At 38.1% G+C, this 17,946-nt stretch overlaps 1 protein-coding gene and 1 long non-coding RNA gene across 2 annotated transcripts; one reads left to right on the top strand and one right to left on the bottom strand.

Annotated features, from left to right (window-relative positions):
- Positions 1 to 14,496: 14,496 nt before the first annotated feature.
- LOC139119569 (zinc finger protein 862-like) lies at positions 14,497 to 15,327 on the top strand. Its single transcript, XM_070683414.1, has one exon. It carries the CDS (start codon positions 14,497 to 14,499, stop codon positions 15,325 to 15,327), a length of 831 nt encoding a protein of 276 aa, XP_070539515.1.
- A 564-nt stretch (positions 15,328 to 15,891) lies between these two features.
- LOC139120701 (uncharacterized) lies at positions 15,892 to 17,579 on the bottom strand. The gene is made up of 2 exons (XR_011549133.1): positions 17,291 to 17,579; positions 15,892 to 16,173 (listed from the first exon to the last, which is right to left on the bottom strand). It is a non-coding gene; the product is annotated as an uncharacterized lncRNA (long non-coding RNA).
- Positions 17,580 to 17,946: the final 367 nt, after the last annotated feature.

Below are 17,946 nucleotides of genomic sequence, written 5' to 3'. Positions count from 1 at the left end.
AACAATATAGAATTTTTCACATATAAGTATTGTGCCCTCAAACATTTTGATTTCTTTTTGCTACCTATTCTGATAGTGTAGACAGCTAGCTGTTGAAATGTAATAGGATAGCGCTCTCTGGTGTCCATATTTTTGCGCCGCCGTCATATTGTCATGAAAATACGAGCAATGACTGTTAATATGTTAGCGATATCCACCAAAACCTATCTAGTAATTGCAATTTCGATACAAAATCTATATGCCAAATTTGATTTCAATCCGATCAGCTGTTCATGAGATACGTTCACAGACACAGACAGACCCAGAGGAGGGGAGACCTATAATAATTTATGACTGGGTTGTGTGGTCGGCAGTGCAAACCTTTACCCCAATTTTAGGCCATTTTCATCCTGGCAATCAAATGACAATGCAAAGTTGATAAGGATAAACCTAGGAGGGTTTTTTTTTTACAAAAGAAACTAATTATATATTCCAAAATGCGCAAATAAGGATTTCCTTCGGCTTGGCAGCGGCACAGACAAATGAGATCAAATTCCGAAGCCAGGCTTCGGCGTAGAACAAAACTGACAGAAGCGCTGAATGTAAGAAAAATTATAAAAACATTAGATTGCTCAAAAGGCGTCTATGTTTGTATACCTCATTTTACATAAAAATTCCTCATATGGTAGCATGGTGAACGCATTGGCAAATGTAGGAAGTACCAAGACAGATAGACGGACATTGCTGCAACAAAGTCCGGGGATGTATAACTACAATGCCAGTAAATATGCGCACTACATAAATAATGCGACTCATCTGGCAAAGGTTTGGAAATTATATTACAAATATTTCTATTCAGTCATGGCAAGCGCTGCTCAGTGAGGCCCGTAAAGGAGTAACTTGAAAATATAACGTTACATTGAAAATTATGTGGAAGATTAAAACAGTGTGATCTGATGATTTGATCTGATGATTTTGAGTCGAGCGGCGTACTAAAATACCGGAGGTGACGTAGTACACTTTGTCATTGAAGCAGTCGACGGCGCAAACTTTAGACGTGTTACCACTAGTACAGAGAAAGTAGTGTAAAGTCGACGGAGAAGTCATTGCGGAGTGTCAGGCTCCCGCATGTAAAAATAAGATTGGTAAACGCGTCTGGGAATTTTTTTTTCCATATTCCGATCCGACGAAGAATAAAAGTAATTTCCACTGGCTGAAAAATGGCTATAGAATATAGGAGTCAAGCACTCGGCTTCGACGTTCAAGTTTAGCAGAAATACAATTGTCTACGAAGACAACTTTGAGGACTGCTTAGAGCGAAACTTGCAAGCCGAACTATTGAATTAAAAGCCAATAAGAAAACTGTTGAAGGCCGGCGCAGTACCAGCCACATTTTTGACGGCAGTCCTTTACACGACGATATGATGAGTTTGACTTGGGAAACGTGCCGACATTTAGGAGTAAGCAACATTCGTTTACCTTTTATTCGCGATTATGTTTGACGAGGCAGAACATCGATTCGGCAATACAAATACACGAACATTTTTCCTGATTTGTGACATGAATTTTACCCACGAAAATTGTTGGCAGGTGTTTTCGATTTCCTCAACGCCGTTCTGAATCCGTGTCGCATTGTGCGGGCCCAAGGTGGGAAAACCGCATCGGCGATAATTACGATGTCTGAAAACTTGATAAACGTTGTATAGTACATGCTCTTTATATTGTTTCGTTGTTTCGAGTGGTATCATTTTGTATTTTCAAATTTAATTTATCGATAAACAATTACATTCATACTTAAAAACTTCGAGATGGCGGCCCTACAAAAATTGAGTGGACGGGATCACCAATCACACGCTTTGAAGTCGCGTCCGTTTCTAGCTCTATATGCACGGTCAAGATAAATTTTGCCGATGTCTTTTCAGGCAAACAACGCATAAATAGACTCACATTTTCTATCATTCAATCTAATACATAGAAATGCCGATTTAGGGAAGACTGATTCGAAAACTATTACACCGAACAACTGACTGTAGTTTGCCTTTGATAATTTCTCCAAACCATGACTAGTTCTCGCCATACTAGTATACACTTCCGCATCAGAATTTAGGTTTCGCTATGGCCTAGAAAAACATTACGAAAAGTTTTTTCCGGTTAAAGTCTTTTAAATTCTGATGACTTTTACCAAGATATTTTGTACCTTTGTTTATAGTGCGGTTCATCCACACACGGATAGACTGCTGTTGTATGTCTCCATGTCGACGCGTCCGTGTACTTATTTATTCACAATGAAGGATTTGCCATTTACAAGCACAAATCGGGAAGATGACCCAAAAAGGTTGTAATCTTCCATTGGGTCCTTTAAAAGGACAAAGTCAGCCATTTTTCATGAATTTTGTTTGATACAAGATACTATTTATATTGCTTGATATGTTGAAAGATACTGAATGAACGGGTGACCATGCATATATTTGACGCCGGTTTTAGACACAATAAATTAAACCATTGCGTAAGTGAATTAATGGTCATGACCATTAATTCATTCTCGCGATCGTTTCATTTAATTTTCCTGATGATATTTGATAGTTTGCTAATGTGGCAAACAATTTGGGAGCGATCTGACGAATACGATTTGAACCAATTTATTACATCTCTATGTATGAGTTACCTCGTTCGATGCGGAAGGCTCTCTGCTGTCCAAAAAAAAACACACTCATATCACGATAAAAATGTTTGAAGAAATCTGCCGCATTTAGACAAAACAGGGTTTCTGGTGTCCACCGTTGTAATAGCGCAACCATTAACATAATGGCACCGTCCTCTTCAGTGTCCGCAAGCAACGCCATCAACGGCATCAGACGGAGATTCACCAATTTCTATGTACTGACGCATATGAGAGTTGCGTTATTACAACGGTGAAGACGGAACAGTTTCACTGCGTTGGAAACCATGTTTCCGTAGAAGAAATCGTCAAGTTTATTTGAATAAACTTAAAAAATAATAATCCTGAAAACAAAAACTTTCCTAAAGTACTTTTTTGAGAGTAAAAAATGGTTTATTGGTAACTTTGCAAATCAGTGATATCTTTCTGGTTTCGTAGGGTGACAAAGTTTTCTGTGCCCCAAAACCTCAGAAATATGGTGCCCGATGGATAATTACACACGATGTCCCCCTGCACAAACCGCGTTACATGTACTTACCTTCAAGGGGACGAGCATTCCAAGCATCAATCAATCTATATATTCCAACGTCGGCTTTCGATAAGGAAACAGAAGATAGACAATACATGCATCTGAGCATCGGGATCTGTTGTTGCAGGCAATTCATCGCTGCCTTACTCGGACTTAGCACCCGTTGATTGACTTCTGGCCATTTTCGCTCAACCGACAAGTTTTGTGTAGGTATTTGCACATATGGAAGGTGAGGGGAGCAATCTTGATATCTTCTCATTTTATGTCAAATGAACTGATGAATAAAAAGGGTCAAATAAAACCCGCGTCCATGGTCAGCCCAGAGCATACCCTGGACACCGCCCTTGAGTGTTACTCTCCTAAATTCTTCGTATATTACGACGTTATTCTTTATTGGCATAATTGTATAGCCAACAATTTTTCTGCCGCAACCATCCGAGAACAAAACAACTGTGACTCCATACATCGCCAACTTCTCATTTATATATATATATATATTATATATATATATATATATATATATATATTATATATATATATATATATATATATATATATATATATATAAAATACACACTACTGGGTTGACCAGGATAATCTAAATTACATTTCCACCACAAAGTTTGTTTCGTATAGACAGTAGAGCCGCCTACATCTCATCGGTTGGCTGCGGTCGACTGAAACGTTTAGGCTGCTGATTGCTTGTGTTGAGTCACAGTGTTGACCACAGCCTCCCGATGCGTGCAGGCGGCTCTGCTGTCTATACCAACAAATTTGTAGTGAAAAGTAATTTAGACTATCCTGTTCAACTCAGTCATGTACTTAGCTCTACCCTAGTATTAGGGCACTCTACTCCAGCTGATCTTGAAATAAACATATTATATATATATATATATATATATATATATATATATATATATATATATATATATATATATATATATATATATATATATATATATATATATATATATTCGCAGTTGTACTTTTAATTTAAAACATAAACGTACTACGGGGGAATTGACCTGGGACAACGGTAACCCGGTGACAACGAACATTCGAGCTAACAAGGGAGCTGTACGTTCGGAATCTGTCCAAAGATCTCTGTTCGGAAGAGAAACATTTGGAGAGATTTGACGAGAGCCAAACTTGCAGATGAATACAATATGGTTGCCACTAGTATTGCCCATTTACAGCACTTTTCCTAATAGGTTTGTGTGAAATAGAAAAGACACATGAGAAACTATTACAAATGATGTTAATTTTTAAGAATTCATCAACTCGAACCAAGTCTAACCACAAATGTATTTGCGGGCCGATGTTCAGACCGTCCGCCTGTATAGTTTTACTTCGAAAATGTAGTTTCCGTTCATTTAATAGTACATGATAGCAATTGAGCCACTGGACTAATGTAGCTCAATGAAATTTTCTATTCTTAAATATAACAACTTAAAATGATGCTGGCTTTCTTCTTTCACGTCTAATGTAAGTTTAGCGGTTACGTGAATGGAAGACAGATTTTTCTCCTTAAATTAGACAAATACACTGCGTCCAATATATCAAATGTGGTTGGTTGTGTGGCATTGAGGAACTTGTAAAGCTGTGTGTCAGTTTTAAATAGTGAACCAAAAAGCCATACATTAATACATGACTCCATATCACTGTGCTGGCAGACAAGAACTTTTTTCCTGTATTTCTGATATTTAAGCTTATATACGTTGACAACTCCATGACCAAACCGTTTTCTTTTTACAAGTCATGTCACTATGAGACAAATCAGAAAGTATCCTAAACAATTTGGTCGTATCATAGAAAGAAGCTGGAACTGCAGACGAGTGATGGTGTAGAACTTGAACTTGTTTATTGAATACGGAACCATGGCAAGGCCTTACGACCCAGCCACTGATACATCAGTCTGAGTCTGCATGTGAGTGACTGTGCCTGAATGACTATTTATACAGTATCGTAGCTGTCGGATACCTACGCCATAAAGAATACAATATTGACATACAATACTTTGATTTCAGCCGACGTAAGAAAAGATTCAAAAGTACAAATTATCACTTGCTTGCATGCGTGGCATGCTACAATTCTATAGTTTAAAACCCATGCCATGAAAATATTAAAACGATATTAGACATCTCAATATTATCAGTGATTGAAATACAATAGAACATGGTGGAAGTGCGCAGAATACTTCCACGAGGGATAAGTTACTGGGTGAATTATTAGCGTAATCGAGTTAGACCATGTTGTCGATACCATGCTGGTATTTCGTGGCACCAGTATTGTTATAATCCAATCGAGTGGAATTGCAGCTTGATTTATCGCGTCCATGGAAGCGAATGTATCGAGAGCGGGATATATTAATTTCTTTGCTACAATTTGGAAGATTATAACACGGGTTAATTCTGAATTAGAAAATGACCTCATTTTCAAAACAAACCATCCGTTCCCTCGGAGTTGAGGATATGACAAAATACATTTCTTTAAAAGAAAGTTAAAACACGTGTGATTCAAAATCATAAAATGCATGATCGTTTAATAAACTCAAAATAATCCTCGCGTCTTAGGCGGGTAATAATTGGGCTCGTTTGGCCTCGCGGAATAAAAGTAAAGAGCGTGTAGGAATTCGGATGGCGGACTTTGTACGTCTTCTTGTGACCATCTCTTGGTTTGCTATCAGCTTTATAATAAAACGGAAATAGTGACCAAGCATTGGTGTTGAAAATTTTTTTTGCAAAAATGGCTATCGAATAGATCCCCTAACCTTGCGCCTACGGGTAACCGATCATTGCCGAACAATGCCGAAGATCAACCGGGTAATCACGGAAAAGAAAAGCTGGCGTTGAAATCGTTGTTTTCGCGCAGCGTTGTCGGACTATGTCCTGTTCGTAGGCAAGCCATTGAGTTTTGAACAAAGGCATTTTGCGTTTTCTCATCATTTGGGTCATGACGTCGCCATTGTTGCAAATTGTCAACACGATCTTGTCGTCGCTCACCCGACAATCACGTCGTCACACTGTGCCCTTGAAGCAGGAATTAGCAAATCGAAAGAAACAAGTCCTGCAGTCGACTCAATGTTTATGTCGCTTTCGGATATAGTTGCCATGATGGGACCAACCTTACCAAAATACAACTACTGAAATAATAAAGAATCGGCAGTTCCGATCGCAAATATGTTTGCATGGTCCCCCCGATGTTTTCTCGGGAAACGAGTAAACGGCAATTTTCAGGGCATTCACCTCCTCCAAAAAGAGAACTACACTCTAAACGTTTGGACGCTTATGACGCGTCGGTTGCGTTCAGTTTTGGGAAGTGTCATGTGTGTTCAGGTATTGAACATTTGTGTTCAGAAATAGAATGGATGTGGTCAGCCATTGACCGCTGCCATTCTAACACCAACTGACAACAGTTTTTGTCGCGTGTTTTTATCCAGACAACATTATTTTTCGTTAGAAACACACATCACGATGTCTTTAGTTTGTTTTCTGCTCCAGTAAACTCCTCTGAAACAAAAAAAAAACGAACAAAATATTTTGTTTGACTCGTATATATGTGAATTCGAGTCAGTGATTACTTATTGAGATCAAAGGCACATGTTGGTAGTTCTGAAAAGTGGTGGTTTGGTTTATTACCATGAAAAGTAGTAGTAGTACACTTCACAAGTCATAACAGGCAAATATAAAATTTACATTTCAGTGGTAATGTGGAGCCAGAAAATATAGCTGTTCGCTAGTCGAGCCTGGCCCATTTACAAAATTTAAATTAGTTAGGTTAACACGTACGCTGTTATGCAAAGAGTTCTACAAACACTATTTTATATTTATATGATACAAGTTCGATATCAGAGCGAGGTATTCCTGAAAATTCTTACACAATGATGTGACGACTATTGTGATTTAACTAGTTCACTGTAGGTATTCCTGTAACAGATACTCTCTCAGTGCTTTTGTAAAGCTATGCCTGGAAGTATGTGTTCAAGTTTATTAATTGCTTATAATAAAAGGACGTAAAAGGACGTAAATGTCTTTAATAAATTATTTACTGCGATAAAATCGTGAAGACAAATATCTTCCGGAACACTGGTGTTCAATTTGTGAATATTCGTATTCAAACAGGGCGCAAAAACACAGAACACTAGTGTTACCAACTAAAGGAACACTTGTGTTCCTGGGTGTCCCGAGTATGACGTCACGGATAATCGGGCTTCCTCGGGTCACACGAGGGCCCCTCTGAACATGCGCACATTAGATGCAAGCCGTGCCGCTGCTGCAGACGACACATTTTGTTGCTGGAGGTATTTTCACATTCTATGATTTTAGCGATTGAGTTCTGCCAGTATTTTGTGACAGTGTGATAGCTATTTACACAGAGAGTTTGACTGCTACGGTAAGTATTGTATATCGTGGCAAATGGCATTGAATAGGCACCAGTTTGAACCGTGGCCCGGCGATGAGTACATGACAGTCAGAAGTGTATTTTTGCCGTAGAGTACCGTCTCCCGCAATATTTTGAGTCACTTGACTTACGGTCTAATTTTAATAATTATCTCGTTTTGTGTTTAGACTACACAGTTGCAAGTTTTCGGGCCATATTCGTGAGTCCAAACACAAATTTTGTAAATCATAAATAGCATGCTAGTGTTCTGAATGCTGCATACTAATACACTCAGTGTGACAGAATTCGGACAGGGTAGTAAATTTCGCCTAAAGTCGTTTCGTAAATGACCACAATAAGAAATCTTATTACCATACCTTTCGAAACTTTATTGTGGTTATTCTCAAACTCAGTTGATACGACGGAGTGATATTTCGGGGTCAAAGTTGCCAAAGTTTTGACCCCATGTCGATGGCGTAGTAATCAGACTGCAATCCCAGAAATCGGACGTCGTGTTTGGAATGTGATTAGGAGCTAAGTATTGATAATTTGAAACTTCAAACCACCAATTTTTAATTTCGATGTGTTTAGTAAACTGTATATAAGAATATTTCATGATAATTAGTTATGTTTAATCCATGGACGACTCAACTATATTTCGACGTGTATAGCGCTAGATATCGGACACGGGCTGCCTCTGTGTGTGTTGCTTTCGGCACCTTGTATCGTACGGTGTGGCTAACTTCGCTAAGTTTGTTCAGTGAGTATTACTTATAATTGTTTCCATTGCATATTTTGTTTGTATTAGAATCACACAGGCATTATTTAATACAAATAGCGAGTATATTTCATCGTACGACATTATTTACCTGTCAAGTTTTTACGCGGTAAGTCACTTACTACGTTTACACAATTATGCTAAATATTGTCTGTCCGAAAACTTGTACACTTCATACGTTCATTAAATGTTCTTTTTTCTAGAAACAACTGCGCAGTTTTCGTTAAAACTACATGCAATCGTAGCGAACAATGGAAAGAATATTTTCAAAATCATTATTCTCCCCCACACTTCGAAATTCAATGCTAAATAAGGACTTTATTCAAAATTTCAGTTACTGTGACCTGACGGCAATATGTTGACAGTATCACTGACGCGGTGTCAGACGACAATAGCGCTGATCGCAAATGACGTCACTGTTCTCTCTCATTAATATGCATAAATAAACATTTGTCCGCATTTTCCGCATAAACGACGAGAATAAAACCTGCGAGTGTTAGAATGGCTATTTAGCGTCACACTTATTCGTATGAATTGATGACTGAGACTAAAAGCTGCAACAACAGCCGCGCATACAACGACAAAATTTGTCCGAATTTCAGCATATTTGTCCGAAAGTCGCGCGCGTGCAGCTATATTTAGTAACAAACCCGGAATCGCGATCAACGCTATTTGTGACCGCCGCTCGTAGCGAACTCAATAGCTTCTACCAAAAAAAACTATCGAAAACGGGACAACAGTGTCACCTGACTTAATATGACGTCACATGACCAGTAAAACGCTATCGATACGGAGCGAAGTGAGTGTAACTAACAGCATGTCACTAATGTCCGAAAACTGAGGTCGTCCGAAAACTGTCACACTGAGTGTAGTGTTCCCTAACTCCTAGTGCTCTAGTCTGTTGATGAAGGTCACGTGATACATAGCTGAATCCTAGTGTTCATGTTGTGAATATTACCATTCTATCCTATTAAGCTAAGAAATAGTGATTTTGCAGAAGTTTGATCTCTGTATCTACGTTTTTGTCGGCAAAATCATATTTATGACATAGCCATGATTATGTCCTAACTTTGTCAACTGACAAGCCAGCTACCATAGTGGTTGAACAGGGGTTTCGAAACTGAAATAATCATCCATCAATACAATGAAATATTATACTTGTAGGATCCACTCCGCATGTTAGCAGTAATACTGTACATGGAGAAGAAGATAAAGATGAAGCATGGTGGAAAGGCATCTTCATCAGCACTTTCAAAGGCAGCATCAATCATCACACTTGTTGAGGTAATTATAAAGACATTGTAACAATTGACTATATGTTCTGTCTAGTATTTTGTTCAAGTGCTGTTTTAGTGTAGTATTCCCCTTGATGCATATGTGCATAAATTCGCACAAACAAGGACGTGAAAACCCTGAACAGGGACATGATATCATGCAAGTTTTACAAAATTTGTATAAACATGACAAAATTCTCAGTCAGTAAGGCAGCCGTCATTATTTATGGCTTGAGGATTGGAGGAATTGGGGTCACTCAAAAAAGATGGGTATGTTGAACTCACACATGATGATGAACAAGAGGGGGGTTAATTCAAAAATTTCCAGTGATCAAGTAATTCACTTTGTACTGCATGCAATTAAAGTACATAAAATTTGTCTTTATTCCACTAGGATGTAGCAGATGAAGACATCAACACTGCACTGTAAACCAAAGAATGTGAGGCTCCTCATATATGGTCTTTACAGCAGCTGGAGAACTCTCAGGACTGTACATCGTAGGTGACACTGTTCATATAACTTAGACAAAGAGGAGGGAATTCAGTGTTCTTGCTAAAATAGCTGCCTGGCAAGTCAAAAAGCACGTGACCTGCCGGCTGTTGTCACACTAGTAAAGTACTATATGTCGCATTTTCACTGAAGCCTAGCACATATGTCTGCAATAACAGAGAAAACTACATTAATAACTTACCAAAATGTCCCGATAAAACTCATACGTCGTACTTCCGTAAACACATACAATCTAGAAATGCATTACGTACTACGCCCAATCAGATTAAGCGTTCTTACTCACTCTTTCCAATGCATGGAAATTTACATAGGACAAGATCTCACCACGACGTAATCATTGCAGTGATTGGCCGATTTTGTTTCGCGCCCTCTAGCATGTTCTGAGCGGGTCATAGATCATGAGGTCAAGGTGAATTTTCTCAAACAACAAACGCAATGGCGGCATCTGAAGGACGAGTGCGAGCGATCGGAAGTGCCAAAAAGAAATCTAACGATATTCAGCAGTACTTTACGAAAAAACAAACATAGGGCCAAAGTCCCTGAAGCTACTATAGACATGGATACAAAATTAAGTATTTCCAGACTGTATGAAATTATCTCACTAAGGTCATCCTAGGGACCTGTAAACCAAATATCAAAGCTGTCTGACCAGCGGTTTTGAAAAACAAGCGACTCAACAGTTGACAGAGCTCTGCTGTGTTATGTAGAGAATAACCTTTTGTGACACATGTATTGATTAAGAAGGTGGATATCTTTGATAGCTCATTTCAGGATGGCCTAACCAAAAATGGAAAAAAAAATTCCGTAAAAATACAGATTTGCATATTTCATCACAATTTTAACAAATCTAAGTTGGGTTATCCCTAGGGACCTGTATACCAAATAACAAAGCTGTCTGACCAGTGGTTATGAAGAAGATTTTTTACCAAAAACGCCTTTTTTGGTGCTAATTTGCCTATTTTCAACAATATCAAAAATTAATAAAAAGAGTTTCTCAAAATCATATATTTTATCCACACAACAAATATCAAATCAGTAAGTACTGCAGTTCTCAAGATATTTGAGTGGACAGATGCCTCACATACATACATACTGACAGTGCACGCCGGATGGATACCCATCCCAATAGCTTCTATAGACTATATTAGTAGCTAATAAACGAGAGTTAATTACATTCTAATTAAAGTAAACAAGACTTGCTTAAATCAAGATTTTCGTCATAAAAAAACAGCATATCTGTCAATAAGAATCTTAAGCTGGTTATCTTTTCATCAGTATTTTCATCCTATTAACCAAGCACATTTTAACTTTCAAATTAACATTGTAAGTAAGTTCTGTTGAATAAGTTGAGACTGTACGTACTTAGAGAAAGCACACTGAAGAGACAAATGTTTGAAACTTAAGAAGTTCAAGGTCATCAAAAGCATCATGTAAGGCTTTCATTGCACTGTTTACACAGATTGCATAATTGCTATAAATAGCACATGAGGAATCTTACAGCCAAGCTTTACCATAAAAACCCTATCACTTTGACCACTCTTTTAATTGACCACTCTATTTTTTTCCTCAAAAAGTAATTTTATTTTATCCTTACCAAGTCAACCATAAATGGAAATTAGAACTTTCTCTATCTTTTTTATTTGACCACCCTATCATGACAAACTATTTTGAGCAATTTCTTTTAGATAACATACAGGGCACAATAAATGACGGTTCAGAATATGTCAAAGTTGGGATTCAGGAAAGTTGCCTTTACATGTTTTAATCCTCCAAGATGGTAAGCATTTCACTATGAACTGTCAAAAAAAGTTGAACTTTCTGATAATTCTACACTAAAATTATTTTGGCTTTGATGATTTCCTAATTAATTCAATTATTTAAAATCATATTAATTATTTTTTTCTGGGTGAATTGATAGGGTTTATACAGTACAAGGGTTACATACAATGTAAGTCAAATTTTGATCAAAAATGACTAAAAAAATTCCTTAAAAATACAGATTTGCATATTTGATCACAATTTGAACAAATCCAAGTTGGGTTGTCCCTAGGGACCTGTATACCAAATAACAAAGCTGTCTGACCAGCGGTTATGAAGAAGAAGATTTTTTACCAAAAACGCCTTTTTTGGCATTAATTTGCCTATTTTCAACAATATCAAAAAATTAAAAAAATAGTTTCTCAAAATCATATTTTTCATCTACACAACAAATATCAAATCAGTAAGTACTGCAGTTCTCAAGATATTTGAGTGGACGGACGCCTCACAAACGGACATACATACATACATACATACATACATACATACATACAGACTGACGACGGACGCCGGACGGATACCCATCCCAATAGCTTCTATAGACTATAGTCTATAGAAGCTAAAATTAGACAAAGGTAAACGTAAGTGAATCATGCGTTCTTAAAATGTAACTAGCGAATTATTGTATTTGCTGATTGTACCGGGTATAATGTTGAGCCGATGCCATCAACATCGTGATCGTGCCCGGACCGGTCCTACTAATTACTGCCCGTGACTGCCCGTAGCTGCCTGAGGACTGCCCGAGAACTGCCCGAGCACTGCCCAGGGAAAAAGTGGGCCAAATTTCGCCAATTTTAACACTAGGCCAATAGGTTCAGTTTAAATCATGCCTAGCCAACCAAAAATATCATTGATTTGGCGTTAACCTGATGTTTTCTCCGGCAGTTTTGGTACACGGAAGACGCTAGGCTCGAAGGACGTCGCCAGCTTGCAATAGTGAGATCATACCATTCAGTCCGAGAGGTGGCAAATTAACCTCGCTGAGCGCGTACAGCCTGACAGCGTACCACCCCTTGCACTGAATGGTATGATCTGTCAATCAAGATATGGACGTCTTTCTAGTCGAAAGCCCGGCGTCTTTCGGCTCTAAAACCTCTACAGAAAACACCAAATCAATGATATTTTTGGTTGACTGGGCATGATATGTTCAACCTATTGGCTTAGTGTTAAAATTGGGCGAAATTTGGCTTACTTGCTCCTCGGGCAGTTCTCGGGCAGCTACGGGCAGTCACGGGCAGTAATTAGTAGGACCCAGCCGGACGATGCACGAACGATCAACGAATTTCGTTCACTCCGATGGCGTTGTTTTAAGGCTGTCGTAAAATGAATTTTCATAAACTTGTCATGTGCTCGGCATTCTGTTTTATTTCCTGTACTTTATCGCCAGTAAAATACAATTTTATGGTGCTGGCAACAACAAAATAAACGGTAGCATATTTTAGAAGTTCTAACGTGAGAAATGTCAAAGAGTAAAACTGCCAATTGGTGTTCAAGTGAGGCGTACGTTGAAATATTTAGCACAGTCAACAGTTTGTTTATGCATGGACGTTACGTCAATGGTTTATGTCAGCAGATGTTTTCATTTTGTTTGTAATATGGTTTTTTTTTCATTTCAATAATTTTTATTTCATTTCTAGTATGTTATTTTTATTTATTTCAATAATTTTTATTTCATTTCTAGTATGTTACTTTTTCATTTCTTTAGTCCGAATTTGTTAAGCAGTGTTGAGAAGACATCATACACAATGACGGTAAGATGATTTAATTTGTAGCTGTGCATGTCATATTGTAATAAAATGAAAGTAGTGTAGTTATCAATCAATAATTCTATTTGATTTTATTTTCACTTATGTCATTCATGCAGTAAATTTGGCACTTTTTTTATAAATAATAGATAGTAAGTACTTGTTCAATTAATTAAGTTGTATGTCAATTGTTATTCATGTAACGGAGTAACGTATACTTTCTATATATTTAAATAAATAGTTGTAATTTGATTTTGTTTGTAATTGCATGTCATTATTCTATGTAGTGCAATTTTCTGTAATCACTAGGGAGTAGTTATAAATACACAATAATATTAACTATAAAACACAGTACGATTACCATCACTTTAATTTAAGTTTAATATTTCTTTTATTATAGATATTCCGCAGCAAACTGAGCAGTCTTTAGACAGCCAGCCTCCTGTTACTAGTCAGTGTGAGCAAACCAAGTCTCAGACAGTGTGCAACAATCAGCAGCCCACATATCAACTAGTTTAACTAGTTCAGCATTTTCAAAATCAGTCATCCAGTCAACTCATGATGATCATGACATGAAAACACTCCTGCAAAGTTTTTTTCCAGATTGTAATACCATCACTTCACTACCTGTAACATAGGAAAATGTTGTGGTCTGTCTCTTGGTGAAAAAGAAAGAGTATCAAAATTGCCAGAGAAGTTCAAACATGATTGATTACATGACCATGATCTTTCCTTTGATGAAGCAACTGGCATGTGGTGGCTGATATATGTTGAGGGCAGTGGTATGTTTTGTGCACTGTGCAAAAAACATGATACTGCTAACATGCGGAATGGATCAAAGATCTTCAATATGAATCCATCAGTCAGGTACAGGAAGGCTGCTTTAAAAGATCACTGTAAATCAAATCAACATCGTGAAGCTATCACTGCTGAACACCTACAGAGAGTCTCTCCTTTCAACAAAAAAAAAACAGAAATCAAACAGACTGAAATAGAAACATTATGTAAAAGCTTTATGTCTGCTTATTGGATCGCAAAACAGGAAATTGCCAACAGCAAATTTCCATCCTTGTTGCAGTTGGTCGAAGATTTGGGAGTGAAAGAGCTGAGGCACTTTCATCATAAATCTTCCATGTCTTTAAGAGAAATCTTCATATCCTTAGGGCAAGAAGGCAGTAAGGTCCTTCTGGAAAAGCTTCAACAAGTCAACTGCTATGGTGTGATGTGTGACGATGTCACTGACATTGCTGTCACTGAACAATTTATTTGTTTTGTTCAGTACCTTGATACAAGTACACAAAGTGCTGAAACTGCATTTTTGTTTGTTGAGAATGTACTAAAAGATTCTGACTCGGCAAGCGCTACTGCAATGTTGCAGATACTTCAGGACAAATTCACAGAATACAACCTGGAAGTGAAAAAGATTAGTGGATTTGTATCGGATGGGGCAAGTGTCATGACCGGTAAACGTGGTGGCTTAGCAACTCTACTTAGGCAGATAAACCCCACTTTGATCAGCATCCACTGTATCTGCCATCGACTGGCTTTGGCTTGTCTGGATAGCAATAAGGATATCCACTATATTGGTGATATAGAGTTACTACTCCGACAGCTGTGGAAGCCCTTACGAAAAAATATGGCTTCTGGCACATAGTTGTGCATGCTAACCCACAATAGTTGTGGATACCAAGCTGCAACTGTTTGTGGCTTATAAGCAGGTTATTCATATTTTATCATGCAAAGATCTGTTCTGGCACAGTTTTGCGGCATACAGGCCGCTGTGATTGCAGACGATATGCCGCAAAAAAATGGGATGGGGCTTTTAGCAGCATAGAAGCCGCTGTGATTGCAGACAATATGCCACAAAAAATGGTGGGGTAAAAGGTTTCATGGTAAATGCTGCTATGCATGCTTCCTGCGCTACCCCCCCCCCCTCCCCAACCATACCTGCATTTGTACCTACCTGTTTTATACTAGCCAGGAGATTACCATACACTTCACATCTTCATTTTGTTTTAAGGGACAGTAGCTGTAACTTATGATGTTGCTCTTTTAACTTTTGTGCGTTGAGGTAACTTTTCACTTTACTCACTTGGCAAAATAGGCAAAAATCAAACACATAACAGTATAAAAATACTGCATAAAAATTAAGTTACAGCTACTGCCTTTTAAACCGCCTACTCACATATGCAAACAAAAAAAACACTTACCACATATCTTCACGATAATACCCCATTGTTTATTTTGATATGTAAAACAATGATGTTGGTACACTAGGCTGGACCACTAAGAAATTAAAATAAAATCAAAATTCAATAATCTAATGAGGTTCATGTGAAAAACATAACAGAACACGTCTAAAAGTCTGCATTTGATTTTTCACATTATCCAAAGTTGTTTTCGATGCCATCCTAATGTTTACGATCTTGTTCTGAAACTTCAGATTGAATGTTCCTGTTGATCCATTGGTCTGTTCAGCTTCATGGCCTTTGCCCATACACTGAGAATAAAAATGATAAATAACAGACAAGGATATTATTACATGTGCAAAGTGAAATTGCTTGTATTTTGTCGACTACCCTTATAATATATATTAATACAAAAATTCACGGAAAAGAGCATTCATGTGCTTGAAAGAAATTATAATAATTAATATTAAATAATTTACCCAATGATACAAACTCATGACATATCTATACATTATGTTATTGTGATTACCAAATCATTGCTTTTCAGCCTCATTTTCACTATTTACTTGTGACACACCACTCAAAACTACAACTATTGACCAGCGGTGATTGAGTTTCAGCACATCTCAAACAGAAGAAATGTAAATGGAAAACTGACTCATAAATTGTTTTAAAACAAAAAGTATCCCTTTATAATAGCGCAGTGCACGGTTACAGGTTTGTTACTAAATATACCGTAGCTGTACGCGCGCAATATCGGACACGCAGCTTGAAATGCGGACAAATTTTATCAATGTTGCATACATTGCTGTTTTTGCAGCTTGTACTCTGAGTCATGGATATGCCTATTGGTATTCATTGTTACACTACTAGCAGTTAGCCCACTAAGTTGTATTTTCGTCGTTCTTGCATTCGTAATTTTCAAAAGCGTAATCTAAAAATGCGGACGATGCTGTGTGTTGGCCGCTACAGCTAACAGTCACAGCATCGTACGCAGGGCTAGCGAGAGTTGCCGACATCGACGGTTATTTACGAGAAGTGAATAAAAGACTGGCATTTTGGAAGCGATCGAGTAGCTGAGGTAGGCAGGGATACGACTTGGGCCCAAGAACGCTGAATTTCGGCAGTAATTTGGCTTTTTACATCAAGTCCCAAAATGGATTTGAAGTCACCGACCCTACCTACGCTACGGGTCTTTGCAGGGCTGTGGTGAGCGGGGCGATTAACTGTAGCGGAACACACAGCATCGTACGCGTAGGGCTACCAACCTCCATGATTAACTACCGGTATATTATTTTTGCCAATACCGTACGTTCATTTGGCATACTTGAACAGGGTTCGCCAAGAACAACATCAATATAGCACGACCAAAGACAGTGAAAACTGCGAAAATTATAGAGACAACTCGTGGTATTGAAAATTACTTACCGAATTTTTAAACGATCTGTAGCTCTTCGATCAAACTATGGGTGTGTCCGTGACCGTTGTTCTTCGGGACGATATCTCGGTCTCAGAATCGGTCATCCAAGGGCCATCAACGCATCGCAAACGCTGTTTGTTGGTTTTAAATTCATAGCTAACCTTTACGTACCCTGAATGATAATGTCCTACGGTAATTTTACGCTAAACTGTACAAAAATCAGAGCGAAAAAACGGCGACGATATACTCCTCGCTCAAACGTCCTAACGGCCTACCAGTGCATATCAGATTTAATTTGCCGCTCAGGATTTGACCCATGACCTTTTGGCAATCTGACCAATCATAAAGAAATGTTCACATGATCTACAACAATCTGACCAATCATAAAGAAGTCTTCACATGATATATGACATCATCAGGCGTGATTCTAGAGTTCCGGGTTCAAAGTCTGTTCTGACCCACGCATTGTTTCAGCAAGCAGCTTGATCGATCTCGAGCGAGCTAAGCTGCATGCGAGCTTAACCTTGCGTTTGAAAACCAAAACGACACAAATACATGGGAATAACCTTTCTAGATCAACACAAAACTCTACAAAAACGGCTCCGACATAGCAGTCTCGTGACTTACAAACTTTGCCCGACGATGACTTTCATCGCGCACGTCC

The sequence above is a fragment of the Ptychodera flava genome, chromosome 20, assembly GCF_041260155.1.
Source record: "Ptychodera flava strain L36383 chromosome 20, AS_Pfla_20210202, whole genome shotgun sequence".
NCBI lineage: Eukaryota > Metazoa > Hemichordata > Enteropneusta > Ptychoderidae > Ptychodera > Ptychodera flava.
This window is presented reverse-complemented; position numbering and strand designations above follow the sequence as displayed.

Coding starts and splice junctions, on each gene's coding strand:
- LOC139119569 (XM_070683414.1), top strand. CDS start 14,497: ATGCGGAATGGATCAAAGATCTTCAATATGAATCCATCAGTCAGGTAC.